Consider the following 26478-nt stretch of genomic DNA (forward strand, 5'->3'; position numbering starts at 1 on the left):
GAGCCAAGGAAAGGGCAGCACCCTGTGAGAGAGGAGTGGAAGTATCAAGAGTACAAGGAAGACTTACAAGTAGAAACCACGCTGTCAGCCGAAGTGAGCAACGGTAAAGGACAGGGCTAATGGCAGCAGAGAAACCAGATGGACTCATGGACTGATGGTCAAGAAAAGAGGATGGCAGGACCCAGGGATTAAACAGAGTTAAAGGAGTAGAAGTGATGATCAGAAAAGATTTCAAGGAGAGAGACTGGCAGGACAGTGGCATCTAGTAAAAAACTGTTTAAGAGAGTGTTTAACCCATTCTGGGTTGGAGAGCAGAAAGCATTCACCGAATCATAGCAACGCTTCAGGACAGGCAGACAAATTCCAGAACAAACAGGTGCCAGGGGTAATTTAAGCCAGCAGACTGTGGCTACCACAGCTGGAACAGCATGAGGATGCCTAGATAACAGCTAACCTTGAGAAAAAATGTTTGGGGATCTTTAATGCTCACAAGCAGTGAGGGTATCACTTTGGTCATCTTCCCTGAAGGTAAGCACCACCTCCTATCACACAGAGCCCCCTTATCCAGTGCTGGACATGAGAACCAAGCCCTAATTGGAGGAGGCTGGGCAGACTTTAAGGCTTCTGGCTGGTATATACCTGAGTGCTTAAAGATTTAGGACTCATGTTGCTTCTTGAAAGAAAATGTGACTCAGTGGGCATATCTACATGTGCACTTTAATGCGCAGTAGCCTATTCTACCATCATGTCAGAAACAGTGCTAATACACTAATGTGCAGTAGAAATAGGCTACTGTGCATTAGCGTCATTAAAAAGGCATTTGCCTTTGCTACTGTGCATTAAGAGGTACTAAATTTAATGCACATTAGCAAAAGCTCATTAACGCATGTATAGATGTGCCCAGTATCAGATTTATTACAGTACGTAAACCAACAAAAATAAAATCCAGAAAACTGCTCACCAAAGCAAAGATACTATTGATAATATTAAATTAGCATTACAACTATCACATCAAAACAAAACAGAGATCAAACAACAAGTCAAAATAATATATCAGACTGAGGCTAAATCATGAAGTTAATATAAAAACATTTGGTCTTTATAAATGAAAAGTAGTCTAAAAATGTAGCTTCTTATTATAAACCCCAGCTGAGAAATTTTACTAAAGTCAGTCTATTACCAGTATTTGAAGCTGATTAAGTATTTTAATACTGAGAGCAAATTACGATCTAATGTCTAAAGCACAGCCACACAATTACAGTATACGTTTTTTCCTTAGAATTCAGTTCCTGTGTGTTAACTTATTTTTCCTCTCTGCCTCAAGCAGAGCAATTATAAAACAGACTTTAGCTGAAGGTGAAGTTGATATGCAGAAGTCTGACACTTCTCTTTTGCCAGAAAAAGCAGGTGACTATCTGAAGTCTCTCAGGACTTTCAAAGGCAGAGCACACTTTAATGAGTAATTTTATGACACAATATTTAGGACAATTTCTTTGCCTTTCCCATGTGGTCTTTAGAGAGTGCTGACACAGCTGGGCTTCCACTTTCAAAGCCTAAAATTAAAGAATATAAAAAGGGTCTTTCTCAGCTAGTCCAAACTAAATGAGTAAAAACAAGATACTTACGACCGTGTGGGAGTTATTGGCTTTTCAGCTCCTGAAATCTTCTGGACCCTCAGAGAGAAGGAGATGGAGCTGCAGTCAAGGTGCCAGGTGGAAACGCTCCACTGACCTAGTGCTTGTTACCAGGGAGTAGGCCTTCCTGGGTGTGAGGAGATGCAGCCTGTTTGATGCTGTTATAACTCGGCTTCTCAAAGATGACAAATTGTGGACATTTTGGTAGATTTATCTTGCTTCGGATGACTTGTCGACCTGAAATGTCTTAATGCTTGCAAGTGTGGCTTACTCATCCTTGCTGTTGTGCCTTCTTCCAAAAAAAGCCTTTGAACTAACTAGTGGGAAGCCCATCTTGGAGTTGTGCAGTTTGTCCAGATGAATTAGGCCATCCTTAGCAAGCATCAGTTTGAAAAAGCCCTGCTTAAACCAGCAATTTAAAAAATATTCCGTGTTTATAATATGACAGAAATGGTAGGTTTGTGACCTTTCCCTCCACACCCACCCATATAAAAAATCTGGCATTGTAAGCCCTTTCTTAAGGACGGTGTCTTGGTCTTACTGGTGTAAAAAGTGTTTAGATGCCATTGTGCCATCCATTTATGGAATATTCACTGTAAACCCTATAAAAATAGCTGATTAGAAAAAAGCATGAATAACTAAAACCATTCACTCAGCTTCTATTCATCAGCAAAATTAAAAATAAGTTAGAAATTATGATCACTTTCATTATCTTTATTTTTTTTCTCTGTTAATATGAAATCAGACATACTGTTCTTTTTTCAGGCATTTACTGTGTGGCCCTTCTATTTGGGGAGCTAGTTAAACAGCTGGAGTCTGCATCTTAACAGAGAAAAATTACTTTAAAGCCTGTTAAGATTAAATCATCTGAAATGCATAGGTTTACATTTTAGATGAAGTCTGTATTCTCACTTTGGGAATGGTCTCACTGATGGCTCTGAGGAAAAATGCCATCTTAGTATCACAGGCTCCACTTCCTGAGGAACCTACATGATCTTTGAAGGTTTGTCAGCTAGGTGCTGGCAAAGAGCAAATCTGATGAGAATTCTAGAGTGCATAAGGTCCCAGCACATGTAGCATAGTGGCACACATCCTCTACCCAATATTTCACACTTAGGACTGACTTGGTTACAGTGGGCATATCTATACAAGACGCTTTACTTGAGATTAGAGCAAATTACTGCACAGTAAATGTCACTGTGTACTGTAAATACAAGTAGCAAATGTACTTGTGAGTAATTACTGTGCATGTGCTGTCGGCTGACTGGGAGCAAATTTCCTTCCAATGAGCTGCGCAGCAGGTGGCAGGAGATTACTCCCTGCCTCCAGGAGCTGCCTACTGCCAGGGCAGGCTCCACCACCAGAGCCCACGTGGGGACTGCCCTGTCAGCAAGGAGCTCCCAGTCCCTGCTCCACAATCACAGAGCGGGGACTGGGAACAAGCTCCCAGTCCCTGTTCCGCAATCATAATAAGGGAGTGTGGGCTAGGCATTCCCTGCACAGGGAGAGTTCCCCACCCACCCTGGAGCTGGCTGGGACATACCCCTAACAGGGACAGATCCTGGCCAGGTCTGCGCTATGCAGAGAGGTCTGCATATGCAGCCTAGAAGTGGTTGGGGACTGTCCCATTGTGGGCAGTCCCCAGCCGGCTTTAGGCTGCACGTTCAGACTTCTCTGCGCAGCCTGGGGCTGGCCTGGAACTGTTCCGGTCAGGGGCAGGTCCTACCCCCATGCCCTGATTGGGTGATCAAAGTACAGAGCTTGGAAAGAGCTGCAGCAGAAGGGCAGGTCCCAGCCCCATGCCCTGATCCACCAGTGGAGCAGCTAGCAGTGAGCCTCCAGTTGGGTGGGGAAACTCTGCCAGCTGGGGGCTTGCTGTTAGCTGTACTACCTGCAGATCAGGGACAGGGCACTAGGATCTGCCCCTCCCCTGCAGCTCTTTCCAAGCCCTCTGCCCCCAACTGGGGAGCTGGGGCTGAGTGCTCCATGCTGCTGGGGCAGGGGGGCATTGTCCCCATCCAGGGTCCGGTGGTGGAGACCACCTTGGGAGCAGGCAGCTCCTGGGGGCAGGGAGCAATGTCCCAGCCCCCACAATGAGACAGCTGTCTCCTGGCTCTGTGCTCCCTGGCAGCCCCTGGACTTGCACGCAGGGAGAGCCTCGAGCCTCTCCTGTCTGCTGCAGGGCTGGAGGGGGCAGGATCAGACTGCTGCCAGGAGCAGCAAAAATGCTTCTGCATCTCCACACATGTAGATGCCTGCCTGGGGTGGGTTAACTCTAGAGTAATTTATGCCACACTAAACCCAGCCCGCAGCATTTGCACATATATACATGCCCAGTGTTATTTTCAGAATTAATGTAACCCTCTATTAGCATATGGCTCTGCAGGCTGGATGCACTCACAGGCTGGGACAGAAATTACACATAAACTGGTATAAGTGGTTGGAAACCAGTCCAAATCTATAACACAATAGAAGTTTCATGCACATAAACCAATTTTAAAATGGCCAAAACCAGCTTAAGATAAACCTGGATAGATGTAGTATCAGACTAAACTGATTTATGTTAAATCGGTTTATTGAACTTCTTTCCCAGATCCCCTCCAGATTCAAGTTAACTTACAATCCTCCAGCATCCCAGGATGCTTTCCATTTTCCCCCACAAGTCCCACTTGCAGGTTGGGTGGGTTGGCCTTGGCCCAAGCAGTCTGCTCCAGTCAAGGGGGGTGGAATGTGTATTCTAGCGCCCCCTGGCTTCTAGCCTGGGCCACTGCAAGCAGGTGGCTGCATTTCCAAAATCAAAAGTGAAGTTTTGTCCACTTGTTTATTGGTCTAATGTACGCAGCTTAGACTAACCTGTGAAGACTGAATCGATTCAGCCTCAGGCTTTTTGACTGTCTGTACTTAGCCTCAAAGATGGCTGGCCGTCTATTTTCTCAAGGGGCTGATATGGAAGAGTAGGGCAGGAGTAGCCCACTTGTGGAGTTTGTGTCCCTTCATCTGTCCAGAATGATTTGGTGGGGGGGGGGAGGCAGTGTCCCACTGCATCCATGGCTGAATTGACTATTCCTCATTACCAGTGACCTGGGAATCAGCATCACTTAGGAACAGGTGAATTGAGCTACAGCTGCAGTCAGGGCTGTACCAGTGCCTTTCTCCACAGAATGTGAGACTGACAAGAGGATGTGAATCCACGTTAACCCAGAGATGTAGTAAATAGCTCTTGTTCCCTGGGCAAAACCTGCAGGAGAGCAGGGGCAGGAGAGGCCAAGAATGAGCATCAAAGGTGTCGGGGTTCCAAGAGTGTTGAGGAGGCACAGGAGTTTTGCCTATGCCAGGGACTCAGAAACAGTTCCCAGCTTTTGTTACTCCTGCAGCAGCTGCCGCCACATGGTTTCCCCCACCCTGGCTGTTCCTTTTACAGCAGCAGTGCAATGTTTGTGCACCCAATGCTGCTGCTGCAGGAGCAATGCTGTGGGGCTGCTCTTGCTGCCAGGGCATGGACTCTCCACGGGTGGGGGCAATTCTAGTGCCTATCCTAAGTTGGTGCGTGGGTCTGATGCCCTGCTTACCCACCCCAAGTTATGCTACTGTATTAACTCCTTGGCTGTTGGCCATGCTGACACCTCCCTTCTGCAGCAGCATTTCTGGCCATGGTGGTGGGGTGTCTTGCTTCAGCTGAGAGAGTCCTGGCAAAAGCCAGACCTCTGGCAGCACTGTGGGCAGGGTCCACCGTGGTCACAGTAGGTGTTGTCTGGAGGCACTTGCAGACAAGCCCCTAGTGGGATTACAGAAATGTCTAAGCAGGAAAAGAGCTGTTGTTAATCCAGCTAAGAACTGATCCTTAAAGGTGTTCAGGAGGCAGGCCCAAATGAATCCAAACTTGATGCCAAAGAAGGACTTACACACAGAGCGGAGGTAATCACATCACAGAAAGCAATTCAGGTTAGCCTTACTCTGGTGGCCACAAAATCATCCAGGAAGAGCACACACCAACTGCAGATGCTTCCCCAGTCTGATGAAGGGTTTTTAAACTTGAAAGCTTACTGAGAAAATTTTTTCCAATTATTTAGTTGGTCTAATAAAAGATATCAGATTTACCCAAAGAACCTTGTCTGCCTTAGGTTTCAGAATTCATTCACTGGTGACATTTTGTTCTGCAAAGATCACCAGGCACCTAAACGGAGGTTTCTGAGCATGTACAGAAGCACATCCTTTTGAACAGCTACATGCCTGACTCCCACTTCAATTCTGCTGCAATCCACTTTAGAACAAGTAAAACATTTACAAACAGCTAAGCCCTGATACAGGCTGGATCCATGAGGAGTACTCAGGGCCTGCCTAACTCACACCATGAGCACTGAGGTCAATATGGAGCACAGAGCCTATACTCATTGTCACTTGAAAAAGAGAAGAGTGATACCCACCTTTTATGTAATAGTCTCATGGTTACAGCACTTGTTCATGAAATAGGAGACCTAAGTTCTTAGGCCAGTGATTCTCCGTCAGGGTGCTTCAGTGTCCTGAGGTGCCATGAGCGTCTTTTAAGGCTGCTGCAAGGTACTATACAATATTATCACTGTTTGGTATACTAGCACCTCCACATGATCCCCAAGATAAATCCAGAGATTTCAAATAGGAAACTATTGTGTTGAAAATATTCTGGCCTGTTGTGGTCTTTCTGATTTCTTTGCAATAGAGGAATTGCTCTAATATTTTTCTGTACCCCAAAAAGACACAAAACCTAAGACCTGACATTTTCCAAGGAGTGCCTAGAGTCTAACAAGATTGGGACCCACTGCTCTAGGTCCTCCTCAGCTAAAGGAACTGAAATCCATATCTCCCATGAGGAGATCCTAACAGCCAGGCTATAGGTCAGGTTGGGTAGACGAGGGGAATCACCTTCCCCATTTCTTGCTGATGGGGCCAGGCCAAAGGGCAGAATGGGATGTGAGAGTCCTGGCACCAGAAGGAACCTAACCCTGCAGCCTGGTGTGCACTCCCTAGAAGAGGGACTCACTCTCAGGATTCCTTATGCGTTTTCCATTGAAGAGTCATTGAATAAAATACATAAATAGCATTGGGAACAAGGAACCCAGGTCTTCCCTCTCTTAGGGAGGGCCCTCATTAGTATGCTAAAATCAATCCTGCCCTGGTTGCTGTCCTCCTGCCCCCATGACTCTTACATTCTTGACTGCACAGTGGCCCAATGTCTTCAACAGGAGGAGCAGTGGGTGGTTCTGTCCAGGCTGTGGGGGTTAGGGCAGTCTCCTGGGAAGTGGGAGTTTGATTCCTCTCAGAATGAGGTTGGGTTAAAAAGCTGCACCTCTGATTTTTAAGTGGTCTAGCCTTCAGACTCTCCTGCCAAAGAAGGGCACTGGAACCATCACTGGTCAAAGGCATTTACTCTCTGTGTACTATGGATCTTGAATTGATGGGTGTGCCTAAGGTCTGAGCAGGGATGGGAATTTAGACACATCCATCTTCAGTATCTACGGTGGGTGAGCGCTAGCTGCTTCCCTGCTCAGCTTCTAAGTCCTCTGGATCTTCCTGTGGAGGTGTCTAATTTTTCCCATGCATTTTCCTCTTGCAAGGCATCTATTCTTAGGCACATTTGAAGCCTGAATGGAGGCACCTACGAGGCTAATCTGGATCTGGCCCTCCATGCTTAACTCCCACCCTAAATGGTTTTCTCAATCTGGACAATCTGTAATGTTAAGCAACTAAATGCCTTTGTAAATTCAGCCCTATGCTCCCTAACTAGATGAATCATTTTAAATGAATGTGGTTTATATTTCCTTCAGTTATTTGTCACTATTCATACCATCACTGTTGTATAGTATTCACACATTCACCTGGCCCTTTGGATTAACTCATCATTTCATTTCCTTTGTGTATCTGACAGTCAGAGACCAGTTCAGTAGGGACCAGGAAAGGGTGTTTATTTACTTGAGCGAGGAAAGGGTGTGTTCAGTTGTAATGCAGAGCATAGGCAGAAATTTCTAAAGGCAGTGGTAAGCTAGCTCGTCATTCTAGGTGGGGTGGATGGGCAAAGTAAGAAAGAGGAAATAAAGACAGGCTGGGGAGGAAAGTTCAGGCTCACTGCCTGACTTAACCCATTTGCTAGTACAGCTATTTAGCAAGCATAGAGGAGGACATTTTGAAGAAGGTAAAGAGAATCCATAAGGCAAATGAAGCGACTTGAGCTGTTCATTTTCAGCCTAGGTGAGTACTTTTTGGGTTGCGTCATTAGGGGACGGGAAGAGGGATAGGCATGTTAAAATGCTCCAGGGATTTGTGTGTATGTGTGTTTTTCCCTCTTGTTAAGCACAGACTCTTGTGTACTTATGACTGGCAGGTAGAGCAACTGCTACTTCATATTGCAATATCAAAACTTACATCCAATTCTATACCATTTCAGGGGCAGGAAGGGAATTAGATTTTAAAACCACTTTTATATGGTATTTATTACTGTTTTAAGTCCTTTGTCCCTGCAAAAAAGTGGAATGGTAAAATCTGCCTAAGTAAATAGATAGCTAGATGGATAGATACACACATGTAATCTATCCATCTATATGGAGAGACTTTTCTAACTCAAGATGTAGATTTACCAACTTCTCTAAACTCAATAGCTTGTTCTTGTTCTTGCTCTTTATCACAGCCTTTGCCATTGCTCTGTTATGGCTTCCCTTCATGTTTCTCTGCATTCCTGATTACACTGGCCTTGACTCACCTTACACAAATGTCTTCATGCCTTCCTCATGCCATCTCCTCAGCCTCAAACCCTCTCCCCAAACCTACTCCCTTAAGCATCCCCTTTGCCTCATTCAAAATCCTCTGAAAACTCCTGTAAAGTAAAGCCTGGGGGAAGGGAATGGTCAGTACTTAGCTAAATATCTTTTAAAAAAATTCTGTTCCTCAGAAGCAGATGCAAACTGAGTTGCCAAGTGATCTTATTTATGTGACTTGTCTAACCCTATCTTAGTATCAGTGCCCTTCTGTTTCTTCCTATATTCACTTCTTGGGTCTTATGTAAATTCTAATTGTGAGCCATAGCCCCTGAATTTTATTTCAATGGACCCTGAATTTTAACAGTATCATGAAAGCACTGGCCTTTGAGAGGTGTTTAGAGCAGTGGTTCTCAACCTTTTTTGTACCAGGATCCTTTTGTAAACATCAATGGCCAGTCTTGATCCAGTGCCTCTTACTCCTGACCCACTGCCTTCCATCCCCAGGCCTTAGCCGCCCAGCATGTGGGGCAGAGGGTGGTATGCGTGGGCCCTGGGAGGCCCCAAGCAGCCGCTTAAAGCCACAGTTTCCCACATTTTTCTCCTTTAACAGTGAATCCATTTTAAAAGTTTGTTGATCCATTTTTACAGTTCGTCCATGACCCTTTCATATATTCTTGCGACCCATGTTTGGGTCACAACCCACAGGTTGAGAAACGCTGGTTTAAAGAATGGATTGAAGTCACTAGACTAGTGAAGCATACCTGAGATGAGAGTGACACTAGAGAATGCTAAGCAGCAGGGTGTATTAGCCCATATGGAGCTAAGAAGCAGGGGCTGAGTCTAAATGATGGTGACTGCAGTTGTTACTACACAATCATTCAGTACTTACATATACAAGTACTCAATGACTGCCCAGTAATCGAAGTTACTGTACAGCAGCATTGCCGAATGGCTTTTAGGTGACGCTGACTGCGCAGTAGCTTGTTACTACTGCACAGTAGCATAGTATCATGCTTTGTGACACGTGATGCTACTGCGCAGTAGTAACAAGCTGCTGCACAGTCACCATCTCATGTAGATGTGGCCAGGGTATACTAGCCAGAGCAGAGCACCACTCCGACAATGGGCTGCTCAGCAGTGTCATCAGTATTGGGTGACCAGGGCACCTTAGAGTGAGTGCAAGGATGGCAACCATTGCTGCTGTCAGCTCAGCTGCTGCAGTTGGCCTGGCTCCCACAGCTATCAAAGCTATCCTGGCCCCTGCCATTGCTGCTGATCAGGAGGTTGAGCCTGGCTGTCAAACCTCTGGTTATATTAAGCACAATACCTGAACGAGCTTGTTCAGAGTTAGCTGATGAATGTCCGCCCAGTGCTGTTTTGCATAAATGTGGCCTTAGAGACCAGGTCCCCATGGTGCCATACACTGTACAAACACTTAACAAGAGAGACATTCTTGTCTCAAAATGCGTAAACACTTAGCACAGACTATAATAAACAAGAAAGATACAACAGATAAGCAGGAGGTTGCAAAGGGAAATGTTCTCAGGTATGCAAACAGATTATGAAGTCATGAGGTGCAGGAATCTTATTTCAAGGTGTCATGGGCTGCACTTTCTTTGGAGTTGTGTATATATATATTTCACTTAGGTAGAGTAGCTCCACATTGTTTGTCATGTTTGTTAATTCCATTTGAGGAGCAGCATAAAGGGCATGGCAATGAGAATGAGAGTGGAGTTGAATTTTCTCTCTGTTGGGCAGGGAGTTTCTCTTGAAGAGGTGGGTCAGGTAAGGAACTTTTTATAGTCAGGCCGCACTTGCTCAACAGTCTCATGAAAGGACACTTTCACCCTGAGGCTCAGTTTCTCTTTCTGAAATGTTCTTAGGTCACCAATGATGTGTATGATTACCAACACTTACAAAACTTCTACAATCTAACTGGCTTTTCACTAGAGCCATGTGAACAGTTGATTTCTTTTTTTGGTTTTCTTGCTGCAATCAGGACTATATAAAATGTAGGTTAGACTGAACAGAACATTTTTGTTCAACAGGAAAAGAAATCTCTCATTTGTTTCCAGGGAGTTTTACTTTTGCATTCAGTGTTGTTAGACTTTGAAATAAAGTGTTTTGAAATCTAAAATCAAAATATTCCATTTCGAAAATATCAAAACAATGCCTGTCATCTTCTCTAAATGTTTTCTCAAGCTGAAATGACTGAACAATTTCATAACAGATCATCTTGTTCTATCACAATCTGCACTTTTCAATTAAGAACATATTCAGTGGGGAAAAAAGTCAACCTGCTGTACATTTTGCCCTTTGTTCTGTTCCTATTCTGTTTATTACCATTTGCTCAACATGGGCAGTGAAAGTAAATGAGTCACTGCCTTTCCTGTTCTTCTGGACTAAAACCTGAAAGCAGGGGAGAGAAAGAAGCCTTTTAATTGATTCTGTTACAAAAATTAGAAAAAGCACTTCTATTTTCTAACAAATTCTAAACCAGGTTGACATTTTTTCTTTCACAACGTATTAGGTCAGGGCTGTCCAACTTTTGAGCAGCTGAGGGCCATACTCTATGTAGGCAACCTGGGCTCCCCTGGTCTTCCTATGTGGGCAGCATGGTCAGCATGACCCCCACTCTGTGCAGTTCCCTGGACTTCCATGGGCCATCCCACCCTGGCCTGCTCCCAGGGGCAGGAAGCAGAAGTTGGAGGAGGGAGGGAAAGCCTGGAGCAGTGGGAGGAGTGGCAGCTGGGTGTTAAACTAGGCAGTCTGTTGGCTGCCACTTGGACAGTCCTTGATAAAGTTATTTCTGCCTTGAATGGGATGGAATTTGAGGCTCTTTTTCTTTCAGTTGGGCTTGGAACAAGTTCTGTTTCTCTCTAACCCTACCCCTCCTTCAGAAAGCCTGATTTTGGACATGCTGCTTATTCTATTTGGGGGCAGAAAGCAACTGTGTGGCACTAAAAATATACGCTGTAAAATGGGCCTTATCAATGTGTTTGGTGATTTCCTAAAAAGCACAGAGGTAGGAGGAAGGAAATAGGACAGGACAGGTTAGATAGGTGGCACTCCAGAACATAACAAAACAGGGTCCCTAAGACTTAGGAGGACATGCTGCAGAGAAGTGCAGTTGGATTTTGAGTCAGTCAAACAATCTAATTGGACCTAGGAAATAAATGGGAGGGCACTGAGAACTCAGCATTTCCCATGGTGGGGCCAGGCAAGTCAGAATGGTTGCTCAGTCATATTTCATAGATTCACAGATGCTAGGGTGGGAAGGGACCTCAACAGATCATCGAGTCCGACCCCCTGCCTAGGCAGGAAAGAGTGCTGGGCTCAAATGACCCCAGCCTGATGCCTATCCAGCCTTACAGCCCCCCCAGGGTAGGGAAGAGCACCACCTCCCTTGGAAGCCCATTCCAAATTTTTGCCACCCTTACCATGAAGACGTTTTTCCTGATATCTAACCTAAATCTGCTCGCTGTCAGTTTATGATCATCGTTCCTTGTTACCCCAAGAGGCGCCCTGGTGAACAGAGCATCTTTGATCCCTTGCTGCATCCCCCTACTGAATTTGTAGGCAGCCATAAGATCACCTCTCAGCTTTCTCTTGTGGAAGCTGAAGAGATCCAGGTCCCTCAGTCTCTCCTCATAGGGCTTGTCCTGTAAGCCCCTAACCATATGAGTGACCCTCCTCTGGACCCTCTCAAGTATATCAACATCCTTCTTGAAGTATGGTGCCCAAAACTGGACGAAGTACTCCAACTGCAGTCTGACGAATGACACATAGAGGGGAAGTATCACCTCCTTGCTTGTATTTGTCATACATCTGCTGATGCATGATAAAGTGTGGCTAGCTTTGCTGATGATTTTGTCACATTGACAACTCATGTTTATCTTGGAGTCTGTTATGACTCTGAGATCCCTTTCTGCTTCTGTGCTACTGAGAGGGTCACTTCCCAGCCAGGAGGTGTGCTGGATATCTTTCTTTGCAGCATACTTACTACTCATTGTCTCTGCTGCACCTGGGGTTAGGGCAGGGGTGGGCAAAATCCAGTCCGCATGCTGAATCTGGCCCATGGGGCCCCTAAAAGATTTAGAAAATTAATATTTATCTGCCCTTGATTCATGTAAAAAAATGACAGGAACCAAGGGCAGTAGGACCCAGGGGAAGCCTGGTGGGCTCCCACAACAGCAGGGCCCACCTGGCCTTGCTCCCCCAGCTGGAAGCCCCAGTAGGGGCTTCTGGTTTGGGAGCACTTGGCTGCCTTGGCGACACCAGAACAGCTGAGTGCAGGTGTGGGAAAAGTGGCCCTTTGCCCACCCCATGGCTGGCACCCTGCACTGCCAGGCAGCCCCATGTGGGCTGTGAGTGGCTGCAGTGGGGAGTGCCAGCTATGGGGTGGGGGTGGGGGGGGCGCTTTTTCCCGTGCTCAGCTTTCCTCCAGGCTCCTTCCTGGTGTGGAGGAAGGTGGCCCCTCCCCCACCCCATGGCCAGCACCCCACACTGCAACTGCTCGCAGCCCATGCGCAGCTGTCTGGAGCAGGCACAGGCAGCCCCAGGCAGGCTGCGAGCGGTTGCAGTGTGGGGTGCCAGCCACAGGGTGGGCAAGGGGCTGTTTTTCCCTCTCCCTGCGCTTAACACTACCTTGTAACCCAGCCCCACTGCAAGCCTGGGCCCTGCGCTGCCTTCGGCCTTGCCTGTCGGGGCTGCACATGGCAACGGCAGCTGCGGCCCCCCTGCTTGCCATACCGGGCAGTGTTTGCCACTGTTGCCTCTGGGCTGCCTAGTGCGCGAGCTCCGGGTGGGCAGCACCCAGCCAACACTGCCCAGCACAGCAAGCAGGAGGGCTGCAGCTGCTGCCACTGACGGGCAAGCCCAGAGTTGGCTTGGAGCCCAGGCTGGCAGCAGGGCTGGGTTATAAGCTGGTGCTGAGCACAGGAAAAAGCGGCCCCTCACTCGCCCCATGGCTGGCGTCCCACACTGTTGCCACTTGCAGCCCACGTGGGGCTGCCTGTGTCTGCTCCAGACAGCCCCACATGGGCTGTGAGAGCCTGCAGCAGGGACGCCGGCCACGGGGCTGGTGAGGGGCTGCTTTTCCCCATGCTCAGCATCAGCTTCTTTCCTGCTGGTGAGCAGGGGGTCAGGGCTGTGCGCTATCCCCTGCCTGTACTGCGGGGCTGGGGGGCACTGGGTGTGAGTGGGTGTGGGAGCCAGTGGGAACATGGGGCCCACAACAGTGTCCCGGGGCCAGTGCTGGTGGGGCCCAGAGCAGGGTGGCAGGAGCATGGGGTCCCAGCTGGCAGGGGCTCTATGGAGATGGGCCAGCTTCCCTCTCCCTGCTGGTGCAGCCCAGCCCGGCTCCACAGACCCCTGCCAGCCTGCACCCTGCTTTGGGCCCCAATGGTGCTGCCCTTGGGACATTGGTCCCAAGACATTGGGACATTGGTCCCAAGATAGGGACCAGGGGGAGGGACACCTGTCAAGGGGCAGGGCTATCCAGCTTGCCAAAACTGGGTAAGTGACCCTCTGCCCGAAATAATTGCCTGCCCCTGGGTTAGGGTCTGGCCCCATTGTGATTCCACATTTATGGGATTTCTTCAGTAAAAAGGCTGGGGTGGAGTGGGGTGGGGGTTGGTTGTCTGGCGGAAAGGCAAGGAATTGCTGCGACTTGGAGCTTTTGGGGTTGGGTAGTCTTTTCTCTCTCCTTGCAAGGTGGGTGAAAAACCTGTTTCTGAACCTGAGCTGGGTAAAACTAGATTGGAGTTATGACAGAGTAAGAATAACCTGTTTTAAGCCTCTGGGGTCCTACTGTTGTTTCCTGGGAGGCAAGGAGGGCGTGGGAGGGGTAAAGGAGGGACAGAGAGAGCCCTAAGGCCATGCAAACTGCAACTGCACTGGGTGTTCCAGAGAAGCAGGAGCCCTGGGAGTGGCTGCAATAAAGTAATAATAAAAAGACATTGCCCTGCAGGATCAGCTATTTTATGAAGCTCTGAAAGCACTTGAAAGTTGAAATTATTTAATTCCCCGTGAGGAAGAGAAGCACCTGCCCCATTCAGCAGATTGAGAAAGAGGCATAGGGCTGTAGTGAGTTACCCAAAGTCACACAAATCAGTGGCAGAGCTTGGAATAGAGTCCAAGCTGTGACCGTTAGTCCTCTGCTCTAGTTTAGTCACTCCTCACTATGTGTCCTGATTTGAAGCTGGAGATGAGGAAGGAGTAAGAATGGCAAGAACAGCAGTGAAGAGAGAGGAAAGGAAAGCAGAGAATCAGTCCTTGCCTGAAAATGTCAGGATGGCTTCAAAGGTGGCCAGGTGTGTGCAATGCCTGCCTGGCAATAGGAATAGTGCTTGCAAAACAGCAGCGACTCAGCACCAAGTTCTTCCAGGAAGTGCCCCAAGGTCAGAAAAGACACTGGGCTTTCACTCCAGTTGTTGTCAGGTATACTGGACAGAGTGGAGGCTATGAAATGGCCTACTATGCCAGTCCATTAGGGGCCCTGGTTACTGCCTCCTTCAAGCCTGGGAGTATTGCCAGCACCACCTGCCCCAGATTACCCCTTTCTTGAGTATCTTGGGGGGTAATTATCTAAGTCACCACAAATGGGTCAAGCCTTATTTCCCTCCAACATACATCCTGCCACTTGGGGCACAGAGCTGTGATCTCTCCTCGTTTTAGGCAATGGATTTACCCACCAATTGTCAGCCCTTGGACAGAGACTGTATAGTCATCACAAGACGACATTAGTGATTTCTTTTTTCCTCTATATGTTACATTCACCTATAGGATTAATCTCAGTCTGGCACGAGCAACAGGACCCAGATCTTGCTTTCCTATGCTGCAGCTTACCCAGATCCTTTTTAGCAGCAGAGTAATTAGTGCTCCCCATGGCTGGTATTCCAGGGCAGCATGACTCTTCACTGTCCCCTCCTAGCCTCCTTTCCTTCTATCCTCTAGGACGCAGAGTTCTCCACTCACATTTACCTCCCTCCATTCTCCGTCTTCCTGGTGTGAGCTTGTGTAGATGCCTCTGGTTGAAATGATCAAAGTCTGGTTTGGGGCTCAGCCCTTCTTTAATGACTCAGTGGGCGTACTCACACATGCAGGCACGTGTGGTTGCAGCAGCTCAAAAAAGAGTGGCACAAGTTTGTGGTGGGGATTTTTGGTTCAGCACACATGCCTGAACATGCACTTTGGTGTGGGGCAAATTGCCACTTGGGGCAAAATAACCCTGCCCGGCTCCTCCCGGATCTTCCACCATGGGGAGCTATAGGCCACAAGTGCTGGTCCCAGCAATATAAAAACCTGCCCTGACAAGAAGCTCAGGGCTATTTGCCCTCAGGAGGTTCCGAGGTCCCCCTCTGGCAAACTTCTTTTCACATTTTGAACCTATAACCCCCATGTTACGCCTACCCTTTTCTTCTTTAGTTGTCCCACAAAAAAAAACCCAAAAAAAATACCTGTATCTTTCAAACTTTGGCCTCACACAGTAGAGGGGGCTGTTAGGTAACTAGGTGGGCCTTAAGGCCCATGATCTCTGGAAGATACAAATAGACAGGAGTTTCAGAGGCCCAGCCACTTGGTACCTGGCAACACTACCCCTTGTGCCAGCTAGACTGCTGAAGCAGCTCTAACCTGGAGTAGCCCCTGTACCCTCTACCCACTGCAGCAGTCTGGCAGTGGGGGCTGCTGCTTGGCTGTGACCTGCTGTGCACCTGTGACATCATCCCTACTTTTGGACCTGTGGCCCCGTAGCCACATGCCTGCCAGACCTGGACGGGGACTACACAGTTGTCTAGGCTGTGGCATAGGCACTACAGCAGAGCCTCCTGCAACTCTGGACCAGCTGCTAGTGGGCCATGGCTACGCATCTGGCCATTGGGCAGCACTACTGTCATGTCTCCTGGTGCCCCCACTGCCATCTGGGCAGCTATCACCCAGAAGATGTGCTCCTTGCAGTAGCCCACTTTGAACTGACAAATCAAGTCCTCTTGGCCCCAAATGGCCAAGAGGTCAGCCACCTCATCTGCCCTCCATCTGGCTCCCTAGTGTTGGCTCTGGACAGGCTCCTTTGCCTGGGTCTTGCCACTTGTCTCAGTAAAGATCCTGGTGTTCCCTGTTTAAAAATTACAGATGTTCTGATAAGAAATCCAAATTCTCTCATTAAAATACCCAAATTCTGTGTTCTTTCATTAGTAAAATGAAATGCCACTATAGAGAGATCCATTGGGCAATGTTTTATTGATATATTTACAAGCTTAAAGCAATTTGGAAGCCTACCAGTGCCTCTATCATCATAATAAAATACATTCTAAATATCTATACACTTTGGCATTTACTTTTGGGTTTTTTGTCATAGAAAAATCAGAGCTGCCCCCTGCTCACCAGGATGTGTGGCACTGAGCAGTACTGATATGCCAGTGCCCTGCCCCCTCACTCTCAGTCCACAGCCCTCCCCCCTGCCAGTCCCCTCACTCCTGACCCACAGCCACCGCCTGCCCCCACTAGCTCCCTCCCAGCATCAGCTCTGTCCCAGCACCAGGGTGAGTCCAGCTGCAGCTGTCCCTCCCACTGCTTTGTGGCTTTGAGCAGTACCAGCCCTTGCTGTTCTGCTCCCTGTCCCTGGGAAGCCCTCGACTGGGGATCAGGGACTGAGCTGGCCCCCTTGCTCCCGGGATGGCCTCCCCCTGCACAGGCTACCCTTGGGGGGGGGGGGCAGGAGGAGCTCCAAGCCTGGCTCTGCCAGCCTCTCCTACCCAGACCACTCCCCGCCAACCTCCGTCTCTCTCTCACACACCCCTGCTGCCACCTCCACCCCTCCCACCAGCACATCACCCCCTCAAGTGATTCCTGGGACCAGGACCTCCTCCCCGCCCCGGCTGGGGCCACATGTCCCAGCACTGGTGTGTAGCAGTTGCCCCTGAAGCAGCAGCTCCCACCAGCAGGTCCTGTCCCATCTCATGTGGCTGGCTGGACATGCATGGTGTGAGATTTGGGGGCGGGGTTTAGGGGGGAAGGGATGTGGGTGTGTGTAGGGGTGTGCAGGGCCAGGTATAGATGCACCCAGTGTCACTTGCTGGATTCTAGCATTTCAGCCAAGTAGGGAGCAGAACATGCCCCCTTAACAATCCTCATACTTGTTGCAGGGAGACACAGGCTGACCCTGAGCAGTCTGGGCCCTCTAATCAGGGCTGTCCTGTGCATTGCTGCCATCTGTCTCCGGTCAGACTGAGGGAGCCTACAGAGTTTGGTGAGATGTGTGCACAGAGGATCCCTGGCTGTGTAGCATCAGCACTGCAAGCTCTCTGCTCTTCAGGGGTGTCTGTTCAGGCATCTCTGGGCAAGTTTTTCTACCAGGAGATGAATTCTCCCAGAATATTTGTACGTAGCCTAAACCATTTAAGCTAACTAGCTCTTGAAAATATCCTGAGTTCTTAGAACCAGGGGTCGCATTTTTCCTTGATCAGGCAAAATTGGCTGCGCTGATTTGTTTCTTTCTCTTTGCAGCACTGGCAACTGCTCATGGTTCCACTATAACTGTACCTGACAAGGAAGTAAAGGTGGCACGAGGGAATAATGTGACTCTTAGATGTGAATTCCAGACTGCTGGTACTGCTGAAAGCGGAGACTTTGTTTACTGGAAGAAAATCCGGACAACGGTAAATTGTGACATGTAACACCAATCACTCAGCCCTCAGGGGAGTGGGAAGGAAGGTCTTAGTTCTAGGTCCAAGTCTGCACAGACTCACTGAGTGATCTCAGTCAGTGTCATTCTATTTCCCTATATGTGTAAAGGGATACTATGTTACTGTAAGCATAAATAAACTAACCATTGTGAGATGCTCAGATATTGTAGTGATGGGTTGTAACAGAGCACAAGTTTTGCTCTGTTACTCACAGGGTGTGAGCAGACAACAAAGCAGTCTGAGGGTGGCTGCACTTCCAATCAGGCCCAGCTGTTCCCTGTAAGAACAGGGCTCTGGGCAGCAAAGCCAGCACTCTGCTGCAAAGCAGCCAGGAGAAGAACACCACCTGAGTGGAGCTGCTGCTGCTCATGCCATCTTGGAGGTACAGGGAAGGAGCTATGGGGAAAGTGGAAGCTCCTGATCCCGGGGAATAGCTTAAAACTACACCCTGCTGGGGAGGATGCCGTGATGGGACTGCCTGTGGCAGGGCAGTCCTCAGGAAATGCCACACCTGTGCCTCCCTAGTGAATGGAGATTATACGGTGCTGAGAAAAAGCCTCATCCCTCACTGCTTTGTGGGTTACCCATGGAGGGGAAAGGCTAGGGGAGCACACCCAAAAGTCATAGCAGGAGTCTAGGCTCACAGTGAGTCCTGAGGTAGGTCCAAGGTCAGGAAGGGACCTGAGGCAGCTTCCAGGCTCACTGTGAGTCCTGAGTTCTATTAAGGGAGCTGGGTGTGAGACTCTAGGGGGGTGGGGCTCTAAGCCTATGAGGAGCTGGTTGTGAAGCCTCTGAGGCAAGGGATAAGGGGACTGTGAGGCCCAGTATTGGGCAGGGGATGAGGCACCAGTGTAGGGTCATGAGGGGACCAAAAGGGTCCTGAGCCAGGTGATCCCAAGGAACAGGGAGGGGCTGAGAGCCATGATGGATTGAGTGGCCTGGTGTTAGGCTAAACAAGTTATAGGACAGATGTTAGGCTATGGATGCCATCTGCAAGGCATGGGACACAGTATAGGGAAGGAGGGAGCCATGTACATTGGCAGTCTCCCATGTGAGCATCGTCTTCCAATCAGTATCATCACAGTGTAGCAGGAGAGGTAGGCGGGTGATTAGCTATACGGCAAGTGGGCAGACCAACAATTTGACCAGACCCAGGACACCCAGTTGTTATGTGGGTGTAAAACTTTACATGCTGTGTCAAAAGATTAAAAAAATTGATTACAATTAGTTGGATGATTTAAAAAAATAATAGTCACAATTAATTGCTATTTTAATTGCACAGTTAAAAATGAAAAACTATGCACAGAAAAACTCAGTTATGCAAAATTATACAGGTACTTTGTATAGTTGAGGGGTAGGTGTGGGGTGTGTGTGAGGGGGAATTTGTGAAGGTGTGGGGGGCTGTGGGTGTGTGTGGGGTTTGGAGCCCAGAGAGAGGGGTTCTTGCATACCCTGGCAGGATGTGGGGTACTGTGGGTCAGGGAGGAGTGTGGGAGGGTGGTTCCAAGGTAGCCACCCCTCCCTGCGTCGGGACCACCTCCTGCTGGCTAAGGGTCTCTCACCTGTGGTTGCATGCGCCTGACTCGCCTGCCACGACTTTGATTGTAATCCGGTTCAGTTTTAGAATGTCCAGCACGTGCCAGTCCAGAAGTGAGACTCCTCCTGTTCGTGGGGTCCCGTCGATGAGGGCTCCGCCTCCTCTACAACCTTGCCCGTACCACTGGGATGCTGACCGCCAATCTGGGCCGGTCACTCGTCAGAATAACGCTCAATACATCCGTAAAAGAAATGCAAAGTTCAACACAAAGTTCACAGCCAGGGATTCCCTAGAGCGAGGGGTGGCTTGCTCTCTCAGCCACCTTCCGCAATATTACCCTGTATGCTGGGGTGCTGGCACCCTTTCTCTGGCTCTCTTTGAGCACTTCAGCCCTCCCCAGGGCTTCTGGAGGCCACTTGGTCCTCCTGATTATGGGCGAGGCAGTTTCACTGTCTGTGAGTGCCCCTGTATTACCGTATATACAGTTTCCGGCTCCTGCCGGGTCTAGCCGCTCCCGGCCACATCAAACAGTCTGCAGCCTCGCTGGGCCACTTGACTTGGCTCCCATGCCCCGCTGGGGTTTTCCCTTACCCCAGAAGGTCCTGCCGCGTCTCAGGACGGCTCGCATCTGCCCGCGTGTGCTCCCGCCGGCATCAGCTCCTTCTCCGCCTTCTTCTGGTTCCCCTCTGCTTGCCGCCAGCGCCTCTTTTATGTTGGCCCTCTCTGTCCGGGGCCCACCTTCCTCCCTGCATCTGGCAGAGGCACGAGTTCGTCTCATGCTCTTGGTCTGAGAGTGGGGCTTGAATGTGATTGCTTCGGGGTGGGGAGCTTCGGAGCCTGTCGTCTCCTTCCCTCCTTCACAGGGAGGAGCAGCAGCAGGGCTGGAGGGGCTGTGGCTTGGGAGTTTGGGGCAGGAACACACACACACACACACACCCCCAGCAGGTAAGTGTGTGGGAGGGAAAGAGAGGGGCAGATCGAGGCCCTCATGGTGTGGGAGGGAGTGGAGCAGGGGCAAGGGTCAAGCAGAGGCATGGGCCCTGGGACTGTGGCAGATTGTAGGATGTAACTGCAGGTGGTTTGTTCAGGGGTTGCAGGAGGGAGCTGCTCCCACTGCTGTGTCTACCCCTGGGGGAGGCATGAGGGGCACATGTCCCCTGGATTTGTGTGGGATGGAGGTGGGTTGATGCAGTGCACTGGGCTCTGCACCACTCTGCCATTGCCCCAGGAGCCATGTGATTTCATGCTGTACCTCCTGCTACCTGGTGGGGAAGGGACACGGCGCAGCACCCCTTGCGCAAAGGCAGCAGGGCGCAAAGTCCCAGTCTGTAGCACCAGCCCACCTCCACCCTGCACACAAATCCAGGAGGCATGTGCCCTACGTGCCTCTCTTGGGGTGCACGAGTGGGGGATCCACCTATGCCCCTGGACAAGCTGCCTGAGGCTCTATTCCACAACACACTCCAGCCCCAGGGCCCCATTCACCCCAGCCCCTGCCCGAGCTCCAGCCCCAGAATTGCCTGACGGGCAGTGTTTCACATGCCGCCAGGCTGCCTTACTAGTTGCCTGCAGGCTGTGGCTGCTTGTTTTTGTCTGTGTACGCCCCACCCCCCTGCTGCAGCCACCCAGAGTTCATGCTTGGGCTGCCCTGCAGTCCTATGTGCTGCTACTGCTGCCCCACGTGGTGAGCCAAAGGTGGTGGTGACAGTAGTGGAGAGGAGCTCAGGTGCAGGCCTCAAAACCATGTGCGCAATTAACATGTTAAAAAAAGATTAACACAAATGATTAACACATTAATTGCAAACATTAATCACGATTAATTGACAGCTCTACTTTAAATTTTTAAAAAATTAAAAAGTTTTAAATAAGTTACAAAGAGCAAAGAGGGTTTCCTTGGATTTTGCAGTGTTGAGGTTTCTGGGGTGTCCTTCTCAAGGAGGATTTGAATTTGAAGAGGTCTTTAGAGTTCTCTTGGGAACACACTAGAGGCGAAGCAGGCTCTGGGTATCTTCTCCCAGTAACTGGAGCCTCCAGAGGTCTCCCAGAATTCATAGAATCATAGAAAATTTGGGTTAGAAGGGACCCCAGGCAGTCATAGAGTAACCAAAGCAGGACCAGCCCCAACTAGATCATCTCAGCCAAGGCTTTGTCAAGCTGGGTCTTAAAAACCACAAAGGATAGAGATTCAACAACCTCTCTGGGTAACCTGTTCCAGTGCTTTACTACCTTCCTTGTGAGATTTTTTCCTAATATCCAACCTAAACTTCCCTTACACCAATTTCAGCCCATTGCTCCTTGTTCTGTCATCTGTCACCAATGAGAATAGTTGAGCTCCATCGTCTTTGGAGCCACCCTTCAGGGACTGAAAGGCTGTTATTCAATCCCCCCCAGTCTGCTCTTCTCCAGACTACATAATCCCAGTTCCCTCAGCCTCTCATAAATCCTGTTCCCCAGCCTCCTAACCATTTTCATTGCCATCTGCTGATCTCTAATTTGTCTGCATTCTTTCTGTAGCAGGGGTCCCAAAACTGGAGACAGGAGTCCAGATGTGACCTTACCAGTGCAGAGTAGAGGGGAATAATCACTTCTCTCAATCTGCTGCATTAGCAGGAGCGTTGCCAGCTCAGTATGATATTTGCTTTCTTCCTAACAAGGGCACACTATTAGCTCATATTCAGCTTATTGTCCACTGTAACCCCCAAGTCCTTTTCTGCAGAGCTGCTGCTTAGCCAGTCAGTCCCTGCCTGTCCTGGTGCATGGGATTGTTCAGTCCTAAATTCAGGACTTTGCACTTGTCCTTATTGAACTTCATGAGATTCCTTTTGGTCTAATCCTCCAATTTCTGAGTCTCTCTGAATCCTAGTTCTACCCTCCAGCATATCTACCACTCCACCTAGCTCCGCTCTAGCCACAAACTTGCTGAGGGTGCACTCTGTCCCATCCTTTCAGATAGTTGATGAAAATACTGAACAAAACTGGCCCCAAGACCAACTCCTGGGCACTCCACTTGATACCAGCTGCCAACTAGACACTGAACCAATGATTACTATCCTCTGAGTCTGATGACCCAGTCAGTTTTCTATCCACCTTACAGTCCATTTATCCAACCCAAACTTCCTTAGCTTGCTCATGAGAATGCTGTGGGAGACTATATCAAAAGCTTTGCTAAAATCAAGTTACATCATATCCACTTCTCGCCCCTCATCTGCAGAGGCAGTCATCTCATCATAGAAGGCAATCAGGCAATCAGTATGGTCAGGCATGACTTGCCCTTAGTGAATCCTTGCTGACTGTTCCTGATCATCTTCTTCCCCTCCAAGTGCTTAGAAATGAATTCCTTGAGGACCTACTCCATGATTTTTCCAGGGATTGAGATGAGGCTGACTGGTCTGTGGTTTGCTGGATCCTCCTTCTTCCCTTTCTTTCTTAAAGATGGACACTTATTTGCCGTTTTTTCAATCATCTGGGACCTCTCCTCTTTGCTACAAGTTTGCAAAGATAATGGATGGCAGGTCTGCAATCACATCAGCCAACTTTTTCAGTACCCTTGGGTGCATCACATCCTGCTCCATGGACTTGTACCCATTCAGCTTTTCTAAATAGTCCCTAACCTTTTCTTTTGCCATTATTGGCTGCTCACCTCCTTCCCAAACTGTGCTGCCAGGTGCAGTAGTTTGGGAGCTGACCTTGCCTATGAAGTCTGAGGTGAAAAGGGCATCGAGTATGTCAGCATTTTCTGCATTCTCTGTCACTAGGTTTTGCCTCCCCCACTCAGTAAGGGACCCACACTTTCCCCAATCTTCCTCTTGTTGCTGCCATATTTGTAAAACCCCTTCTTGTTACCCTTCATATTCCTTCAACTACAATTGTGTTTGCGCCTTCCTGATTTCCTCCCTGCAAGCCTCAGCAATACTCTTATACTTCCTTCTAATCAGTTGTCCAAGTTTCCGCTTCTTGTAAGCTTCCTTTTTGTGTTTTAGCTCATTGAAGAGTTTCCTGCTAAGCCATGCTGGTCTTTTGCCATATTTGCTAGTCTTTCTGCACATCAGGATGGATTGTTCCTATGGCCTCAGTAAGGTTTTTTTAAAATACCACAAACTCTCCAGGACTCCTTTCCCTCACAGACTGGCTTCCCTCTTCTGTTCCAGTTTCCTCTGTATGTACCGGTAAGAATCATAGAAAACTAGGGCTGGAAGGTACCTAAGGAGGTTATCTAGTCCAACCCCCTTCTCAAACCAGGACCAATCCCCAATTAGATCATTCCAGCCAAAGCTATGTCTAGCCAGGTTTTGAAAACTCCCAAAGTTGGAGCTTTCACTACTTTTCTGGGTAATCTGTTCCAGTGTTTTACTACCCTTCTAGTGATAATTCTTGCCAATATCTAACCTAAGCTTCCCTTGCTGCAGCTTGAGACCATTGTTCCTTGTTCTGTCATCTGCCATCACTGAGAATAGCTTAGCTCTATCCTCTTTCAAACCACACTTCAGGTAGCTGAAGACTGCTAATTAAGTCACCTCTCAGTCTCCTTTTCTCTAGACTAAATAAGGCCAGTTCCCCCAGCCTTTCCTCATAAGTCATGTCTCACAGCCCCCTCACCTTTTTTGTTGCTCACTGCTGGACTCTTTCCAATTTGTCCACATCCTTTTTGTAGTGGGGGTCCCAAAACTAGAGACAGTACTCCAGATGTGGCCTCGCCAGTGCTGAATAGAGGGGAATAATCACTTCCCTGGACCTATTGGCAACACACCTACCAATGCAGCCCAGTATGCTGTTAGCTTTCTTTGCAACAAGGGCACACTGCTGGCTCATATTCAGCTTATTGTCCACTGTGACCTCCAGGCCCTTTTCTGCAGAGCTGCTGCCCAGCCAGTCAGCCCCCAGCCCATACTGGTGCATGGAACTGTTCCATCCTAAGTAGAGGACTTTGCACTTATCCTTGTTGAACCTCATGAGATTTCTTTTGGCCCAATCTCCAATTTGTCTAGGTCACTCTGAATCCTAGCCCTACCCTCCAGTATATCTACTACTCCTTCCTGTTTGGTATAATCTGCAAACTTGCTGAGGATGTCCTCTATGTCATCTTCCAGGTGACTGATGAAGACATTGAACAAAACTGGCCCCAGGACCCACCCCTGGGTGACTCCACTTGATACTGGCTGCAAACTAGACATTGAGCCATTGATTACTACTTTCTCCCAATGCTCCAGCCAGTTTTCTATCCACTTTACAGTCCATTCATCCAGCCCATACTTCCTTAGCTGGCCTGCAAGAATGTTGTGGGAGACTGTATCAAAAGCCTTGCTAAAGTCAAGGTACATTCACTGGTGTCTCCCTGCATCCACAGAGCCAGTCTCCCTGCATCCACAGAGCCAGTCACCTCATCATAGAAGGCAGTCAGGATGGTCAGGCATGACTTGCCCTTGGTGAATCCATGCTGACTGTTCCTAATCACCCTCTTCTCCAAGTGCTTAGAAATGGATTCCTTGAGGATCTGCTCCATGATTTTTCCAGGGATCAAGGCAGTGCTTACTGGTCTATAGTTCCCTGGATCTTTCTTTTTCCCTCTCTTAAATATGGGCACTATGTTTCCCTTTTCCAATCATCTGGGACCTCTCCTGATTGCCATGAATTTTCAAAGATGATGGCCAGTGGCTCTGCAATCCTATCAGCCAACTCCCTCAGCACCCTTAGGTGCATCCCTCATGTTTCCCCCATGGACTTGTACACATTCAGCTTTTCTGAGTAGTCCCTAACCTGTTCTTTCATCACTGAAGGTTGTTCATCTCCTCCCCAAACTGTGCTGCCTGGTGCAGTAGTTTGAGAGCTGACCTTGCCTGTGAGATGGAGGCAAAAAAGGCAGTGAACATTTCAACCTTTTCTGCATCCTCTGTCACTAGGTTGCCTCTCCCGTTCAGTAAGGGACTTACACTTTCCCTGATCCTCCTCTTGCTACTGCCATATTTGTAGAAACCCTTCTCATTACCTTTCATATCCCTTGCTAGCTGCAACTCCAATTGTGCTTTGGCCTTCCTGACTTCATCCCTGCATGCCCGAGCAATGCTCTTATATTCTTCCCCAGTTATTTCTTCAAGTTTCCACTTCTTATAAGCTGCCTTTTTGTGAGTAACTTTACTGAAGAGTTTCCTGCTAAGCCAATTTGTTTTTCTACCATACTTGGTAGCTTTCCTGTGCATTGGAATGGTTTCTCCCTGCACTCTTAGTAAGGCTTCCTTAAAGTACAGCCAGCTCACCTGGATTCCTCTTCCCCTCAATCTGGCTTCCCAGGGGATCATGCCCATGAGTTCCCTGAATGAGTCAAAGTCTGGTTTTCTGAAGTCCAGGGTCCTTACTCTGACTGATGTTTGATTTCTTCTTCATTCTTTCTTACAGCATGAAGCTATCATTAGGTATTTTGATGGCTTTATACGATATGGTGAAAGCTACAATGACCGTATACATTTCTCTGGGAACCCAGACAAAGGTGACCTCAGCATCACCCTCAAAGGGGTGACTATGGAAGACAATGGAACTTACACGTGTGGTGCTCACCTGCGTAAGGAGACCGTCGAACCCGCCCGTGTGGCTCTATTGGTCCTTGGTAAGGTGTTGTACTCCCTAAACTAGCACTGACCCAATGACCCAGTGTAACAACTGATAGTACTAAGCAGCAAGTGACTTGATGTTGGTGACTCAGTTGGTGACTTGGTGGACCATCCTTTGAGCTGGTACTGATTCAATACCACAGGGTAAAAAGGAACGAGAATGCTATCCATGTACTTTTTTTTTTAAGAACTAAGTAGCAGTGAACCAAGGGGAGAGTTAACGTGTGTTGACTGGAGAGGGAGTGTATACCACCCCACATGTTAGAAAGGCAAAACTCTAGAGCTCTTGGT

The 26478-nt window shown here is 48.6% G+C and overlaps 1 protein-coding gene across 1 annotated transcript in view; it reads left to right on the plus strand.

Annotated features, from left to right (window-relative positions):
- The first annotated feature begins 7613 nt into the window (after positions 1-7613).
- The window catches only part of GPA33 (glycoprotein A33), a 29992-nt gene continuing 11127 nt past the window's right edge, over positions 7614-26478 (plus strand). Inside the window, exons 1-3 of the mRNA XM_090031615.1 lie at positions 7614-7856; positions 17870-18021; positions 25976-26183. Coding sequence (XP_089887741.1) covers positions 7823-7856; positions 17870-18021; positions 25976-26183 — 394 coding nt within the window. The 5' untranslated portion in view covers positions 7614-7822. The remainder of the gene's footprint in view (positions 7857-17869; positions 18022-25975; positions 26184-26478) is intronic.

This window comes from Crocodylus siamensis, chromosome 1, assembly GCF_052110815.1.
Source record: "Crocodylus siamensis isolate JL-2025a chromosome 1, ASM5211081v1, whole genome shotgun sequence".
Lineage (NCBI taxonomy): Eukaryota > Metazoa > Chordata > Crocodylia > Crocodylidae > Crocodylus > Crocodylus siamensis.